Source organism: Alexandromys fortis, unplaced genomic scaffold, assembly GCF_014885135.2.
Source record: "Alexandromys fortis isolate MF-2015 unplaced genomic scaffold, M_Fortis_MF-2015_v1.1 scaffold_22, whole genome shotgun sequence".
Taxonomy (NCBI): domain Eukaryota; kingdom Metazoa; phylum Chordata; class Mammalia; order Rodentia; family Cricetidae; genus Alexandromys; species Alexandromys fortis.
Genome location: NW_026067900.1, coordinates 11,430,701 through 11,448,243, shown reverse-complemented (window position 1 = coordinate 11,448,243; position 17,543 = coordinate 11,430,701). Strand labels below are relative to the sequence as shown.

The 17,543-nt window shown below is 46.4% G+C and overlaps 1 protein-coding gene across 1 annotated transcript; it reads right to left on the bottom strand.

Moving 5' to 3' along the window:
• Positions 1-638: 638 nt before the first annotated feature.
• Positions 639-13,761, bottom strand: Gcm1 (glial cells missing transcription factor 1). Its single transcript, XM_050124658.1, has 5 exons — positions 13,590-13,761; positions 5,439-5,691; positions 4,416-4,528; positions 3,429-3,557; positions 639-1,658 (listed from the first exon to the last, which is right to left on the bottom strand). Exons 1-5 carry the CDS (start codon positions 13,662-13,664, stop codon positions 918-920), a joined length of 1,311 nt encoding a protein of 436 aa, XP_049980615.1. The 5' UTR covers positions 13,665-13,761; the 3' UTR covers positions 639-917.
• Between the last annotated feature and the right edge of the window lie 3,782 nt (positions 13,762-17,543).

The following is a 17,543-nucleotide window of genomic DNA, read 5'->3' as shown; positions in this document are numbered from 1 at the left end:
TGCCAGGACAGGCTCCAAAGCCACAGAGAAACCCTGTCTCGAAAAACTAAAAAAAAAAAAAAAAAAAAAAGAACTTCTCCCATGAACCTGACACTGAGATACAAAAAGATAGGAAAGAGCAGGGCAGAAACTCCGACCTTGTGGAAGCAGAAGTCACTGAGAAGAGAAAAGGGAAGGAGATGTGGAGTCCATTCTCCTTCCGCATCCGCTTGTTTTCTGTTCTTTATAAACAGGATGAGGTCACGCCTCTTGTTTTGTCAAGTCACAAATCTAGAAAACATGTTTTTTTTTAAATAAAACTAAACAAAGTATTAAATACTTTTTGGTAAAATGTTCAACTCCACACCTCCGCAGCTCTTCTGTCTTCTTTCCATTCCTTCATTTTTGGCTTCCAAAAAGACATAGACAAACTGCTAAGCTGACGCGTGCAGGCCATAGTAGGACTCCTCCAGACAGCCCCACTGAGGTGCTGAGTTTCCAAAGCTTGGACAGGGGCATCAGAGAGCATTTTGCCCCACAACACAAGAGTTTTTTTTTCCCCTTTTCTTTTTTTTTTTTTCATTTTTTCTTTTTTTGGAGGGGGGAGGTGGGTGAGTTCTGAGAAAGGGTCTCTCTACACAGCCTTGGCTGTCCTGTAACTGACGAGATAGACTAGGCTGGCCTTGAACTCCCAGAGATCCAACTGCTTCTGCCTCCTGAGTTGCTGGGATTATTCCTGGTACGAGGGAGTTTCTATTCCTGACTACGGGTAAATGCGCTAGCATTGACGAGGTGAAGGGAGGAAGACTGCAAACGAGAGCCTTGTCTACTGTGTATCACGAGTCCGACACTCCTCTGAGGCTACGCTTCGAAACCCATTCTTCAAGGACATTCTTCCAGCCCTGTACCATACCACAATGAGGGGAGGGAGGGCTGAGTCATCTTAAAGGGCAGAGGTTGAGAAACATTTCGTTGTTGAAGTGATCCAAGCCCGCGCAGGCCATCTCTTCATCAAAATCCCACTTGCTGCTCTTGCTGGGCAGTGAGTATTGCTGCTGAGGCTGAGAGCCATAGGTGAGCAGGAAGGGGTCCTGCTGAGGGGGGTGGTACGTGAGGGAGGGCGCGTAGCCGCTGAAATCCATAGGTACTTTCTCTTCATAAGGTTCGCCGCCTGGGTTGGACCACAGCGGATGACAAGCAGATTGCACTGCAGCTGCTTCCAGTGGAATCTGTTGGGGAAAGTGCTCCAGAGAGTTCTGGGGGGGGAAGAAGTCGCAGGGCCAGCTGGTCACAGGCAGAGGATAGTTGGGGTAGCATGCGTCATCGCTGGGATTTCTCCCGAAGGTAGCACTTTTATTCCAGGCTTGCAGATCGTCGTAATCCGTGTAGACCCCGGGGCCAGCAGACTGAAACTGATCTTCACTGCCGTAGATCCTACTGCTGGGGAATTTGCACTTCTCATAGAGCAGAGTGGGGTCCAAGGTGGAAGCTGGATCTTCCAGCTCAGTGGTTCCCCCCAAACTGTAGCTCTTGGGGAAGGATAGGCAATCATTCAGGGAGTTCTGCTGGGGAGTGTTAGCTATTAAAGATGTACTGTAACTGCTAGGCAGTTGGACGCCTTCCTGGAATGACCAAGTTAAAGGTAAACTTCCCTGACTTGGTATTTCACCGGGAAGAGCCTGGAAAGGGAAATGAACACCCGCGTTAATAAGTTAAGCGAATCCACATGGCTACCCCAGGCACCCCTGAGTTATTCTGCAAATATCCCTTGATAAGATCACGTTCATTCCTGGCATACTCCGACCATAGGTACAGCCTCTCCACAGCTGCTGGGACCCGGCGAGGGGAGACTGACTCCTGCGCCAGTTTACAACGTCCTAACCTGTGAAGAGCCCGGTACACTCCGGGGACACACTGGCTGTTTAATGTGCTTCAGATAGCATATAGCTAACTGCCTTTTTGCAACATTTATAGGAGGCTATCTAACAAACAACACACACACACAGAATCCCCGAACAAAACAGCCCTGCAGGTTCCCAGAGTTATGCTATCCTGGTACAGCTCTCAGGGCCATCAGTCAGGCCCACATCCACCTCTTCCTTTGCCGTCTCTCCCGCCTGGCCTGGGCCAGTGCCTAGTGTGAGAGATCACGGTATTGTTGAGCTTAATTGGTTTTCTCCTTTAGAGACTTTTCTCTGAGCTCATGGAAACTACACAGAATAGAACATAAACTGGTCAGCGCTAATTTCTTTATGTAGATGGAGTAACTATATTAGACCTGAGAAGAAGCTGCTGCTAGGTCTCTCTTACATGGTTCATTATGTAAACTCTCCCCTCAAAGAGGATAGTCTGAGCGGAGGAGAGAAAGATTCTGTCCAAGTAAGGCGTCAGAGATGCACCGGGGCTGAGATGAAGGGCAAGGGCCAGTTGTGGGGATTTGGGAGCTCAGGTTCCGTGTCACAGACTAAATCATGATTCCTTCTAGATAAGGTACCCTTAAAGCTCTCCAAGTGAGAATTATCACTGTATCAAACAGACAAGCCTGCTCTGCTGTGAAGCCCTTGCAGCACTGGGTTTTTTGACACAGGCCACGCTCGCCTCTACGGCTGGGGGGGTTATCATTTGCAGAAACTTCTTTTTATTTTCCCCCTTTAAAAAAAACAGAGTCTCACTATCTAGTCCAGGCTGGACTCCGACTCTGCATCCTGACTGCTGGTATATCTCTGTCCCCAGAGCTGGGATCACACTAGAGAGCATCCAGCTTAACAGCAGTCTGGTTATTTAGATTAACAATTCTCAAACTGTGGGCTGTGACCCCTTGCGGGTCGCGTATCAGATGTCCTGCATCTCAGGTATTTGCATTATGATTCATAACAGTAGCAAAAATTAGAGGTATGAAGTAGCAATGAAAATAACTTTGTGCTCATCACAGCATGAGGATCTGTATTAAAGAGTCACAGCATTAGGAAGGTTGAGAACCACTGATTTAGAGGAAACTGCTCAGACACATTCAGGGCCCTGTGGCCGTAGACCACTTGATTATTTTGACAAGCTAAGAAACCCATCTGTTCTAGGGATTTGGAAACGTGAAAACAGAAACTCCAAAAGCATAAGGCTGATAACATTTTGTGGAGATTATTTAGATCAATTCTGATTTTATTGGAACTAAAATATAGAGTTGCCAAATATAGGTTAGATACTGATTCAAGCTCCTTTTTAAAACTTATGATGAGTCTATGACCATACTGAATATTTGCAAGAAGCCTGTTTCAAATGTGGTGAAAAAGATATCTCAGATTTAGTTTGTCCAGTGGATGCTTGCTTATAGATAGGCCAGATAGAAGAATGTCGGCTGCTTTCATTGGTCAGTAAAAGACTGGGGCCATCTACCATGCCCATTGCAGGGGTGAGGCCTCCATGCATGGGCGAGCACATTTAGGGCAGCTGACCTTAGTTTCCGGGCTCCCCTTCATCCGCAAGGAGCCAGAGGAGGATGCCATGTGCACCTTCTTCATTGCTCTTCTCGCCTCTGCTTCTAGTTTGGTCTCTGGCTTGGGATGGTCATGTTCTCCTTTTGACTGGAGAGAGAGGCAAAGTAGGAGAAATGAAGCAAAACTTAGTAACGGGATTGCACTTCGCGGGGCGTGGCTTTTGTTCTCCGTCCCGTCCTCTCTCCTTGGTGTTAGCAAGGCCGCCTGCTCCGGCAGAACTCTTCCCAAGCCCACCGAGCTCATGCCTGCCTCCTGGCCTGTGAGGTCTCTTCCTAGGTCTGTCTCCTAGGCTGTCCTCGAAGTGTCTGATAGTCATGCTCATCCTTCTCCCGCTTAATCTTTGGTGCAAGTCTTACATACGTACGGCTATTACCTCTCCAGTTGACAGAGTAAGAAACTGGTGAGACCTAGAGACAGGGTGCCATCTAGATAACCTCTCTTAGTGGCGCTGGATTTCCACAGCCAAGCTGGGAGTGAAACCTTCAGCCCTTGCTTGAGCTGGCGTTAACTGGCTGGTAGCTGACGTTCAGCTGCTGTGGGAACAGCCGAATCACATCTTGGGAGAGCTGATTTGTCAGCCCTCCATGGGCACTCTGACGCCAGAGCCTACTCCTCACCTGTCTACATCCGGGCCCCACTAGCGGTCCTTACAAACCCTGCAGAAAGCCCGGGTTTCCGGGAGGAATCAAATTGTTTCTGTGGGCAGCGCTAGTGCTGCTGAGTCAGCTGGGGCTGTGGAAGGTCACGAGCTGAAAGCTAGGCCTCCTCTCTCAGGGGTGGAGGCACTCAGCCTTCCAGGGTTTCCAGGGCTCCGTAGGGCGTGTGGGCATTTGCTCTCCCAGAGGGTGGGCACAGTCTCATAGACCCCTACACCCCCAACCACTGATAAACATGGTAGACACCTGGCACCGGAAAGAGAAGTCGAGTAAATAACTCAAATCCAACCTGGAAAAATATGAAGCGACCGTCGTGCCTCCAGAAGTTGGTGACCGGAAAGCCCCCGTGGCCGCGGCAGGGAATGAGCTTCAGAGGACCATTGCAGTTGGGACAGCACTTCCCTAGAAGAAGTATAGAAGGCAGCTGACTGGACCACCCGGGCTGAGTCTGGGCTGCCCTGCTGGCTGTCAGCGTTGGTTCTGGGATAGTCCCGCACCGTCCCTGCTGCTCCCTTCGGCTGGATCTAACCCGTGACCAGCATTCTCTCTACCAACGGCCAGCTGGGCTCACACACGGACACACTCAACAGCTGCCTGGCCGGTGCGATTATTTTACAGGTCAAAGCACTCCGAAGAACAAAAGTTCCCCCTACTTATTTCCTAATATTAAGTATTCTTTCTAGAGAAAAAGTATTTTATTTCATCATTAGTAACTCAGATTTAAGGGGCAAAGCCACAAGGGAGAGAAAGAACACCATCAATAAATTTCCACTCGGTTGTAAATGATTGAGAGGAAGTTTGGAACACACCCTGGGAAAGAACACGAAGTAACTCAAGGTGTAACTTGTGGGTTAGGCACGGGAAGACTGGGAGCATCTATTTCACAATCCAGTGAGTATGATATAGACAAGGGAGAGCAAGCATCTCCATGGTAACAAGGGCACAAATCTAAACGGGCAAAACTGAGTTTATAAATTCATTTGTGCCACTCCCAAAGACTGTGTTCACTGAGCTCTCCCAGGGGACTCAGGGGCCATGTAGCAAGTCTGTGAACCAATTTCTCCTGAACTTTCCATGATCCGACCTCTCTCCCAAGCAATGGGGGTCTTCATGAGGGGGCTCTGCACATGGGAGGCCTCACAGGCAGAGATGGGGGATGATGGGTGCCTCCCTCTTAGTGCTCCATCAGAATGCCTGGCCTGTCACCTAACTCCAGAGGGAGGACTGACTGGGCCCCTGGGACATGTCCATCCTGGCTGGAGCATCTGCACAGACTCCCGGCCTCCTGCTGCTGCTCCCAAGCCTCACTCACTCTGCTGTTTCTGCCTGGCTTTGTCACAGATGGCGGGTCTCAGGTAGATCTTGCGGCCCTCCTCGGTGGAGCAATCCCGGCTGCACACCACCACTCCCAGGCACGACTTCTTGAGGATGCGGGAATTGTGGTTGTTGGTGTTCCGCATGGCCCAGCTGCTCAAGTGGCGCTGGGCGTTCCTGTCCTCTGAGCTGTAGATGTGTTTCACATAGGAGTCCGGCCACTCCTGGAACCAGTCAGTCTTTTTCACATTCTGAAGGAAACACAAAGATTCTGTTACAGTTTCATCCAGAAAACCCACCGTCTGCCGCTGTAGAGTTGATAGATGTAAAAGATATCTGGGCCGGAACAAGAGGCCATTGGAAGAGCCTTACCTGATTTTAGTCCTGGTGGTGGAATCTGGGAACACTAACAGTGATTCTCAACCTTCCCAGTGCTGTGACCCCTTAATACAGTTCCTCGTGTTGTGATGACCCCCAACCATAAAATTAGTATTATCGTCATTAAAATTATTGCTACTTCATAACTATACTTTTGCTGCTGTCATGAACCGCAGCGTATCTGTGCCTTCTGAGGGTCTTAGGTGACCCCTGTGAAAGGGTCATTCGATCCCTAGAGGGGTCGTGACCCGAAGGTTGGGAACCTCTGGCAGCACAATGGTGGCAAAGCGTCTGCTGTGTCTATCAAGCTGTGTCTCTTGCAGCAAGATGAGCTAGAACTTAGCCCTTCTGAATTCTGCTGTTTCTCCAGTCCTTGGTGACAACAGTAACGGCCACTTCTCAGTGAGAATTTTGCGGGTGGAGTAGTTTTGCCTTGCTCTTTCCTAATGACTACGGAAAGAACAGTGAGATAATGACTCAGACCACACTGGTTGCCATGCTGGGAATCACAGTCGCCAGGCAGGCAATGCAGAGCTCTGGTTTGGAGAGGTCTGGAAGCACACGTTTCCCTCCATGGGCAGTTTCCTTGTTGTCCTCTACTCCCAGACATGCAGAGGACTCCGGATGAGCCTGTGTGCTTCCCTGCACTGCCTTATTTCATGCATGTGAACATCTAACTGGACTCTGTTGTGCAAGGTCAGAGCTGTGGCTCAGGGGGTCTCGAGTTCCGATTCGGCAAGAGAAGCAGCTCTGGCAGCAGTGGGTGGCGGCGGCCACTCAGGTGTTGCAAAGCAGCTGTGGTGGCAGCTCTCAGGCTAAATTTTGAAGCACAATATAATTACCCTAAAAAGAGGTCCCTAGAGCCTAAGTCGCTTTGTTTGCTGTTCTGTTCCTGCATGTGTAAAATATGGACGATGAGACTCTCCTACTGCAGGAGTTCTGAAGATTAAATATCATGCGTGTAAAATACTAGTCGCAGCCTCAAGCAAGCTGTAGGCTGGAAACAAACGTAGTTGCTGGGTGCAGCTCATTTTGCCACAATTGTGACTGATGTTGCCTGTGAGAGATCCTGCCTAGCTCCTAGAGGCAGAATCATCCTAGGTTGACCCTGTGCCCATCATCACGACTCTCAGAGACCTGACACAGAAATAAGAACAGTTTTCATTTTGACGATTCTTCAAGGTCATGGTAGAAGACTCTGGGAAAACCAGAAAAAGAAATCAAGCTACCAACTCTTTGCTTTTTCTACAAGAACAAACAACACAGAACGTAAGTAAGCTAAGCCAAGGAATGTCTGAAGAGAAACGGAGGCAAACACCAGTGCTGGGATGTGTGAGCAATCCCCCTGGGTTAGACTGCTGTCCTAGAGGAAGGGGTTCAATAAATCAAGGCCTATGTTGCTGGAGGCGCCCCCTGAGGCCCAGTGGGCAGCTACAGTACCTCTCTATTGATAAGCACAGCCAGGGAAGCTGAGCCCGAATATCTGCTCCTTCGTGGGGGTCTATGGCCTTGATGTAGTTCAGGGTCCGCGTGAGAAGCCCTCTGTAACCTCAACACCTGCCAACTTTTTTTTCTTTTTCCTTCTGACTGAAAGTGTAATCAATGCTTCCAGCTTTCCATCTCAGAAAAGCATAGCAGAGTATGTTAGTTCACTTTTAAAAGATTTATTTTAGCTTTGGATGATGCATTTGTGTGGAGAGTGGTGTGTGCACGTGAGTGCCGGCACCGAGTATGGGTGCTGGGAACGGAACCTAAATCCTCTGCAAGAGCACTAAGCACTCTTGATTAACCTCTGAGCCATCTCTCCAGCACTAAGTATTTTACTTTTGAAATCATCAAAATGCAGATTAAAACACTAAAATACATATTTGCCTTTAATCATTTTAACTATAAAGAATTGGTGGGCTTGATTTGTATTATCCTTTAATACACACAGGTATCAAGACGAAGAGAGACAGGGGGTTAGATACTTATAGGAAAGCAGGGATTTCTGTGCAAATGCCCCCCACACCCACTCCCGCAAAGGTCAGAACTACGGAGCCATGAGCCAGGAGAAGTGAAATGTATCCACAAGAGCCCTCTCACACTCTGACCAAAGCAAAGACTTCATGTGTGTGAGGAGGAGGTGACTCTCAACGCCTTTGAAGCTATTTCTTCCCAAATGGCACCCCCGACACCCTGTTTTCTACTTCCCTTAGTGGGGCAGTAGTGTATGAAGGGAGGGTCTACTAGAGGGAAGCATGAGCCCACGAAGCTCTTCTCTTGGTTGTTGTTTATTTATTCTGTCATTTTCATGGACCATCAGTGGAATGTTTGGCAACTTTTTATATTAAAATTGGAATGATGGTGGCTCCAGATGCTCCAAACGTCCAAGAATCAGAAGAGCATAGGGAGGGCATTTTTGAAAGCCCATATAATTCGCCACCAGGGACATAAAATTTTAAAACTGAGAACACTGATTCTTAACCTTGCTAGCAATTCCCAGAAAAATGCTCCCTCCTTTTAGAACCTTTGTTAATTTAATTTCTAACTTTTCATAAAATGCTTTCTTCTTTTTAGACACTTTGTTTACTTTAATTTCTAACTTTTCATGAGTAACTCTTTGTTTTTGCTCTTGGTTAAGAAGTTTATAATTGAAAGGGAACATCTTTAAGTTTTTCAACCTGTCACATCTAACAAATCTATATTTTATCATCTCGGGAAGCATCATTAGGAATTTAATTGATCTTCCTATGATTTATCAATACTTCTAAACAAAAAATTTAATCCTATAATTTACTCAGTACCTCTTAGCCGTATGAGAACACAAGGACACTCTTTATATGACTTTTGTTTTAATTTAATTTAGTCATTTGGAGTTTTAATAGGCCATTGTAAAAATTATTTATTACTATTATATAAAACTAATAAAATCAAATTCTTAAGTAAGATATCAAAATATTCATATTATGAGTAAGGTGAGGTGGATTTCACCTATAATTCTAGCAGCTGAAAGGCTGAGTCCTAAGGGTTGTTTCCAGGCCAAGGCCAGCCTGGGCTACAATGAGAGACTATTTCAAAAAAAAAAAGAAAGAAAGAAAGAAAAGAAAAAATAAAACCAAAAATTTTACATCAGGTTATTACATTAAATTCATTTTCATTCTTAGTATAGTCTACTCTTTTTTTTCGAGACAGAGTTTCTCTGTGTAGCTTTTTGTTGTCCTGGAACTCGCTCTGTAGACCAGGCTGGCCTCAAACTCACAGAGATCTTTCTGCCTCTGCCTTCCACGTGCTGGGATTAAATGTGCCACCACCGGCTGACAGTATAGTCTACTCTTGTATAAAGAAATTGTCTTCCAGCATAAATAATTTATTATGCATTACTCCTTTATATTAGTATTGCCAAACAGAACAAGAATAACACACACACACACACACACAAGAATGCACGCACGTGTGCGCAAACAAGGGCTCATCTAGCCCAAGTTAGTTTTAGACTCACTATGTAGCAAAGGCTGGCCTTTTCCTAGGGTCATGGAAATACAACACAATACTCATTCCCAGCTTTTCAAACACCTTAAAAGAATCAGTTAAAGAAAAGATTATATGTTGCTAAAAACAAAACAAAATGTCAGGTGTGGTGGCACACACCTTTAATCCTAGCATCCAAAAGGCAGAGGTAGACAGAACTCTATGAGTTCAAGTCCATTTTGGTCTTCATAGCAAGTTCGAGGCCAGCTAAGGTTACATAGTAAAACCCTGTAACAACAGCAACAGTAACAAAAGACAACAAAATAGACTCTCACTTTGACCTTACAGATAACTTTTTGATGTGAATCTGCCTCTTCCAGGTCAACTATAGATGGATGGAATTCTAAATGTCGTCATGCTTCAACAAAGGTCTTTGCATCAGGAATTGCTAGCAATCCTGCTATTTCCCACCTGAGGAGAGAAGTTCCACATTGCTAGGTCAAGTTCCAGCTTTCACACTCTCTTTCACTTCCAACTCCTCTCTTCTCCCTTCCCTTCCCCGCTCCTACCTCTCAAGCAAAAGATGTGTGATGGGCGAGAGCCCATCATCACAGATGCAGGAATGCCCCCACTGCCATCGCACCGCACCGGAAGCTCAGGGTGGTAGAACCCCAGACCCAACGACAAGGTCTCCTCAGGTAACCACTGGTGTCCATGTAGTCCCAAAAGAGCTTGGGGGTCAAGTAGGAGGCAGACAGAGAGGGTGAAGTGACGAGTGTCTGCGTGAGAGACAACCTGACATAGCCTTGCAGGATAATAGTAATTGATGAAGGATGCAGAATCGGGTTTGCCCGTTGCCTCTTCCATGCCTCCGCCCATCTGATTGATTGTGATTTCACGCAGGCACCTGGCTCTACAGAGAGTTCAGACAGCCACAGTTTGGGGCTCATCCTCTGTGAAGGCAGAAGGAATTTTGCCGGCTAAAATCTTGGTCCAGCCATGAACTAATTGGAGTTACAGCCCCTTGATACCCAACTCCGCTGTTATAAAGAATGCTTTCTCTGTGAACTCAAGCCTTGGAACTAGGTTGACGGTACAGCCCAGTGGTAGCCTGGAGCCCTGTGTTTGCCCGCAGTCCTACAGATCAAAACGGACTTAGTTAGGCATCATGAAACTTGAAATCTCAGCGAGGGCAGAAGCAAAAGGATCTTGAATTTGTAGCTACCCTGAGCTACATAGTGAATTCAAGTCCAGCCTGGGCTACATAGTGAGCTCTAGCCTCAAAACAAACAGACAATCAAAATAACATCAGGAACAACAAAACCACCAACAACAAAACAGCCAGATTGGAAGCAAGAGAGTAAATGCCTTAGTGTTGTTTTGGCCATGGGTTTGACCTGGCAACTGCCCAGTGCTCGGCAATAAAATGATTAAGGTGTCTGTGGTGTTTCTAGAACAACCCTTCTTCAGCTCAGGAAAGCCAGCGAGAACAGTGGGAGATCTATGCCTTGTGAAATGAATGCTGTTTAACGAAAAGGACATTGAGTGTCTACCCAATTTTTAGTCAAAAAGGAAAAAAAGTTACAATTTTTTCTCTCAGCTGCCACAGTCTGTGGGACAAGTGTAAGACTCCCTGGGACCATGTAATACACATTCCGAGTGAAAGCGAGACAAGACCAACACTGGAAGTTTGCTGCTTGGACCTCGCAAACTCTACAGTGATTAATTTTGCAGATGCAAATGTAATTTAAGGGGACTAGAACGGGAAAGCGCAACTGGCGTAGTACGCTGTCCTGGAATAAGACTTCCATCCATGACAGTGTAGTCAAGAGCCTGTGCTTCTGGGCTGTCACCACGGTGAATGTCTTGGGAGAAATAGAAAGCTGGGCATGTGGGCCCGCAGCAGTAATCCACCACTCAGGAGGCAGAAGACACCAGTTCGAGACATGAACTCCAGACTAGCTAGGCAAAGCTACACAGTTTCAATTAGCTGGGAGACTGAGGCAGGAGGCTTTCTATGAGTTCAAGGCCAAACTAAGCTACAAAGGGAATTCTAGCCCATTCCAGAGTGAGACCCTGTCTCAACAACCTGAATAAATAGGACTGGAGAGATGGTTCAATGGTTAAAAATTCTTGTTGTTCTTCCAGAGGAACTGTGTTCAATCCCCAGTACCTAATTGGCTCACTACTGACTATCTCTAGTTCCAGAGAATCCACTGGCTTCTCTTAGCCTCCAAGGGCACCAGGTATGTACGTAGTGCACAGATATACACACGGAAGGAAGGAAGGGAAAAACGTAAATAAACAAGAACAAACAAATAAATGAAGCCACTCACCGGGCCCAGACCGACAGTTCTAGAATCCCTGGCTATCAGAATCGATAGGTACAGAAGAGATTCCTGCATGCTGCAGCATTTTCAGGAGGAAAAAGGATTTGAGGAGAGGCGGATAATTCTCAGAGGCCCTACAAGTAGAGAGAGGTACAGCTGGAACTCAAGTCCAGGACTGTTGTCTCCAGATCCTCAGTTTCTCATTGGATACCCTCTGCCTTCAGATTGCTCTGAAACACACAAGCCCCATTGCTAAAAGCTTTCTGAGATCTTTCATTTTTCACCTTAACTGGTTGTAGATATGATTTCGGAGTTCGAATCAAGCCAGATCTGCATGGGGTCGTGTCTACTCAGACTGAAGCATGTTTGTACTTTTAATTACTACCTGAGTTTTACAAGCCGAATAGCTTTTTCCTAAGCAACATTTCACCTGTTCAGTAACTGCAGAGGGTCTGTTTCCAGAGCAAGAGTATACACGTTTGCCATGGACTTTCCTGTGGTGGCCTAAGGAGTCAAGAATGCTATGGAAATTCATGCTGAAACAAGAGCTTTGGGGCCCCGAGTGTCCCTCCAGGGAAATTGTTCTTTCTCTTTGTTTACGGAGCTGATGAAGGATATGAATCCTCCATCCGGGAAAATTGTATGGTTCTTTTTTTCTTTTTAAGATCAGCCTCAGACTTGTGGTGATTTTCCCGTCTCTGCCTCCTGTGTGCTGGGGTTATAGGCATACTCCAGCACACCTGGAAAAACGCTTGTGAGGACACAGGGCTGCCCTGCCTGCCAGTTCCAAGTTCTTCCATATCTGCTGACCTAAGCTGTACATATTATCTTCAGCTCACATTTTCAGGGTACAAACATGAAATTAAAAATAGGGAGAAATATGGGCCATTGAGCCAACAGCAATTAAAATTGACTCCAAAGTTCCCTAAAATAGCTATTGCAATTGCAGTATAAATCAGGAGCAACTCCCAATGCAAGTCTGGAAAATGGATGTTTGCCTGGCTTAGTGATGGCTTATTTGCCCGCTTGAATGAATGGGCTTATTTTCTGTCTTCCAGTTTTCTCCACATCCACCAAAGGAGATCTCAAGGGAGAAGTTTAGAGAAAACAAAGACACAAAAAGAAGTGTCCATTAGAGTGAGAACCCAGAAAAGTTGTGAGATGAGAGACCAGAATCCCCAGCCCTCCTCCCTGTTTGCTCCTCAGGATCAGAAAGACATTTGGTAGTAGTGGACTCCGGGCTTAGAGTTTGTGGTCACAATGTTCAGTCAAAGTATCTTTAAATACCAAGAAGAGAGGACAAGATAGTCAGGAATGACAAACATGGTCTTAATTAATGCTTTCCACTGAATTAGAATTCGAAGATCAGTTGCTAGCAGGGCCTGCGATCCCAGCTCTTGGGAGGCAGAAACAAGAGGATTGTGAGTTCAAGGCAAATTTGAGTTCCTTTGGGGTATTTAATGCTAACTTAGGCAGCTGAGTAAGGCCCAGTCTCTCTCTCTCTCTCTCTCTCTCTCTCTCTCTCTCTCTCGCTCTCGCTCTCGCTCTCGCTCTCGCTCTCTCTCGCTCTCTCTGTCCTGGGTAGAGTAGAAGCCACCCATGAGCCATTCCCTCAAGACTGCCTATGTTGCCCAAGGGCACCACTGCTCAGATATTCCAGCTCCAGGGTTAACTGTTTAAAGTTCTACAGCAAAGAGGTGCTATGGGGTCTTATGTGTTGCTAGAAGTCAGAGCCCTGGCAAATACTGTGAACTGAGAGCGAGCCAGCTTCAACAGGGAGGAAACGGTGCTTTCTTAATTTAGGTTTATTCTTTGGGTGTCTAGAAAAGAAGGCGGTACCCAGATTCTAGGCCTTACATCTCCCCTTGAAGAGGGGTTGAAGCTCTAAAGTTGTTTCCCAGCTAGGACCTCAGAGGTTCCCTTCTAGAACCTGGCAGGTTAATTGTCAGCCAACAGAGCCACACGCCAAGGGCAGTCCTGCAGGCACATACCTGCGGCAGTTTCATGTCATTTATATCCCAGCTCAGTATCTCCTTGTCTTCAGGATCAAAGTCGTCCGGTTCCATGATAAGGTCGGGTCACCACAGGCTTCCCTCTGCTCAGCTTCTCAGAGACGTGCGAGAAAGCTCTCGCTCTCGTAACTGTGTCTGGCCACGCAAGCAGCCCAGGGGCTTGTTTTCCAAAGCTAAGAAAATAGACGATAGCAATGCTGATGATTTAAAAGATTAAAACTGTGAAGCCAGATGTGTGGTGGTTCGTACCCCAGAGCCTGAGGCAGAAGATTGCCACGAGTTCAGGGCCAGCCTGAGTTACAGTGTGAGACTGTGTCAAAGGAGGGCGGTGGTGGCTGAACAGGTAAAGGTGCTCGCCACCAAGCCTGAAGATTTGAGCTCAGTTCCTGGACCCCACATGGCAGAAGGAGAAAACCAGCTCCCACAAATTTGTCTTGTACCCTCTGTACTGGTGAACACACACTCATAAATGTTAAAATAAAAGCAAAAAACAAGTAAAACAATAGAAAAATCCACTTATCGCCTGTCCGCTAGAAATAGCAAGTCCGCTGACATTTTTGCAAGTACCGACGGCTAACGAAAAACAAACCGCCGAAGCCACTAGGCGGGCTGCAGTGGACTTGTCTAGGGTTCCAAGACACTGGCCACAGCCTTTGTCTTCAGATTTGGGTTTCCTTCCTCATTGCTAGATGTCTTCGTTAAGAGAGTCTTTGGAACCGCTATTGTCTGGAGCCAATGGCTTAAACCTATTTCTACATAAATTATATAAATTTACATAAAGATACACAGTGAACCTAGGATATATCCCCATAGCGATTTAGATTAAGAAATATGTTCATAGATAAACTCCCAGGAACTGTTCCTCACCTTTCCAAGATCAGCTACAGCCCCGTGGTAACAGCCCCAAGAAACATGAAGTCCCTTAAGCAAACGCAGGTATTCAAGACTGTATGCATACTTGAGAAGGTTTCTGTCTTTCTTATTTTTGTTCCTGAGTCTGTGGTACTGAGGATTGACACCCGGGCCTTACGCTGCACCACAGAGTCCCAGCCACGGCTCATTGCCTGTAACTTCTAAGTAAATTTCTATGTTTAGGAAGAAATTGTTGAGCTGCTGAGAAAAGAACTGGTGGACACCCTAATTGCGGTAGCTTAAGTGACAAATACAGAAGGTGTAAATATTAAGTCACGACCATAACTCCCTTAGCCGAAACTTGGTTTTAGCAAATTAGAATGGATATGATCCACAGAACACTTTACATAAAACAGAACAGATGAAAAAAAAAAAACCCTATACTGTCAAAACCTAAAAATACCGCTCTTAGCTGAGGCTAGATACTTGCTTTTAAATTAAGAGAAGGGGAATAAAATTTTTACTCTAAAAGATTATAGTCATTTTTAAGACTTTAAAAACCATTCTTCCTTGACACACACTTTTATGGAGTAAGCGTTAACTTAGTATTTCCCTAAAAAGTTAAGATCAAAATACTGAAAAAAAAACCCAGCTTTATCCCTTCAATAAGTAAACTCAATCTTTCGCCACGATTAAAATAAAAAAAAAAAATCAAAGTTGTCAAGACCTCCCCCCCACACACACACACACACTTTTTTGAAGCCATTTCATCGTTTTTACAGACCGTGAGCTGGGGCAAATAAAGCCGCGTCTTAGAGGCCTGCGGCCATGAATCACTTACACTTTCTTCCGTCTGCTCCTGAGTCCTCCCTTCAGGCTTCTTGTCCAGGTGTCACCCAAGTGTCAGCTCTGGTTCAGGTCCTGCAGGCTCTGGTCATCTCGGAGTGGACGCTGTTCCCTAAGCCAGGTCAGGGTACACTATGCTAATGACTCTGGCAACCGTCCAATCAAAATCAAGATGCTTTCTGCTAGGGACAGGTAGGAGCAGCCTGTCTCTTCTCCGGGTGCCAGTCATGTGATGAATATTCTATGGGATGCTTCTGAACTTTCCCCTCTTTTATTTTAAGAGGATGTCTAACTTAAAGTGATGGAGGGAGCGGGGCGGGAATGTCCTGGGAAGATGTACAGATCTTTTTCGCTTTTCTCCTGGTAGTTGTGTAGGTCAAATCCAAGAGCCACCGAGTCACAGAAGATGAGTTTCCCATCATTTGTCCTGCCTGCGTGTGAGAGAAGGCAGACACAGACTCCATGGTGACAGCGGAAATTATTGAAATAGTTTTTAGACAGCTAACATCCCCTGAACCAGAAACATTGAGTGCTATCCTACCAACCTAATCCGTTAGCGTACCAAGCCTTCTGATTAATTCAATTCTTTCTCAAGATGTCCTCAGCGAGTTCTTGCCTCTAGAAATATCCTCAGGACACCAGGGTGCCTAGCTCCTCTCCTGTGTCAGTCTGGGTTGTATGCTGGGCTCTGGAGACAGAAAAGAGAATCAAGACATCAAGAAGTTCGGTATAGCTCAGGGTGCTGGGGCAGGGCTGTAATTTTAGAAGGCAAATCGAGAGTGTCTCTGTGAGTTCAAGGCCAGCCTGGGCTGGACATCAAGCCCCTCTCTGGTGGATCTTTTCTCACTGCCATGTCTAAACCTTATCCATCTTTCGGAACTTGTAACATGCCCTTCCGATCCCTTCCAACGTTGCTCTAAAACACATGACTTCTCATCTCAATAGCATTCCAGAACACCTCTCTGTATAGCTCAGAGCCAACATTTTTTTATAATGACAAAATAAAATCAGCATCTTTTTTTTTTTGGTCATTGTTGCTAATTCATAATGCAAACTTTTAGGCATCCACACTACTACATTTCGTCATGTCCTCTCAAACTCCCGTTTTGTTCTATATATTCCAGATGTAGATGCTGTTTTCTTAACCCTAATCCTACTGTTTGTGGGATTGCCTCTCCTTGTGGGCACGGATCTCTGCTGACTTCCCAGCAAGGATCTGTTTGAGTTGAGGGGGTTTTCTTCACAGGGAGCTCTGCTGGGTCCCAGCTGCACTGTCAGAGTCATCCCTGTCCCAAGCACTGGTCCTACCTGGTGACAGCAGAGTGAGCTCTGTATCCTAAGGATGAGGTCTCAACTTGCCACTCCTGACCTCTGCCTACTGACTCTGCTGGTCTCAGACTCGCTATGTAGCAGAGGCTCACTTTAAACTTTTGGCCCTCCTTGCCTCCTCCCTCTCTCAACTGTCGGGCTTACAGGGAGCAGCACACACAGTGTGTTGATGTGGCTAATGGCAGCATTAGCCATAGTAACCTCCCTTGACTGCGCTCTCCCGATGAATCAGATGCCACGCTGGGGCATTTCCCTAACTTACATGTGGTACTCACCGCATCTCTACCAGCCCCTACTATGCCTCCTTGGCAGGTACCGCCAGCATGTTCACCTAGGTACTGTTCTTATATGTCTTGCTCACAAAGAAGGAGATTAAACCTCAGAGAAACAAAACTGCATGGTCAAGTTTCCCTTGACCATGAACTGCAGCGGACCCTGATAGGCCAGACATCCTGTCTCGTCAGGGCCAGCCTCTTTGCAAGCAGAAGTCTCCATGTCCCCTTTCCACTTCTGCATCCTTCCTGGACAAGGAACCTGCCTTAAGCCATGTGGTTAGAAGCCTTTCCTCTCACAGTCCCTGTCCATCTGCCACCAGTCTATGGGGGTTTTTCTGGCTTATTCCATGGGTGTAACAGTGATGCTCTATGCTTGGGGTGGGAATTGTCTCTTGCACCAAATCGCTAGCCATTACATCCCAACAACATCCTACTCTTGGTGGACTTATAACCCAGGTCTCAGCCATGTTCGCCATTGTCAAATAAGAATCATATCTGCAAGAATCATAACGGGGAGAATCATAATGTGAGCCTCGCTCTGGTTCAGGACCTCTCAGTCACTCTTGGTATTGATGGCTCTGCCTAGCTATGACCTCTGGTTTCTACCCAGTGCAGGGACTTCTTCCACACT

What these genes read in the sequence shown, in the direction of transcription:
- Gcm1 (XM_050124658.1), bottom strand. Translation starts at nt 13,664, where the DNA reads ATGGAACCGGACGACTTTGATCCTGAAGACAAGGAGATACTGAGCTGG. An exon ending in ATGACATGAAACTGCCGCAG is followed by an intron (nt 5,692 to 13,589) that starts GTATGTGCCTGC and finishes TGTTTCCTTCAG; the next exon opens with AATGTGAAAAAGACTGACTG. An exon ending in GTCGCTTCATATTTTTCCAG is followed by an intron (nt 3,558 to 4,415) that starts GTTGGATTTGAG and finishes CTCTCTCTCCAG; the next exon opens with TCAAAAGGAGAACATGACCA.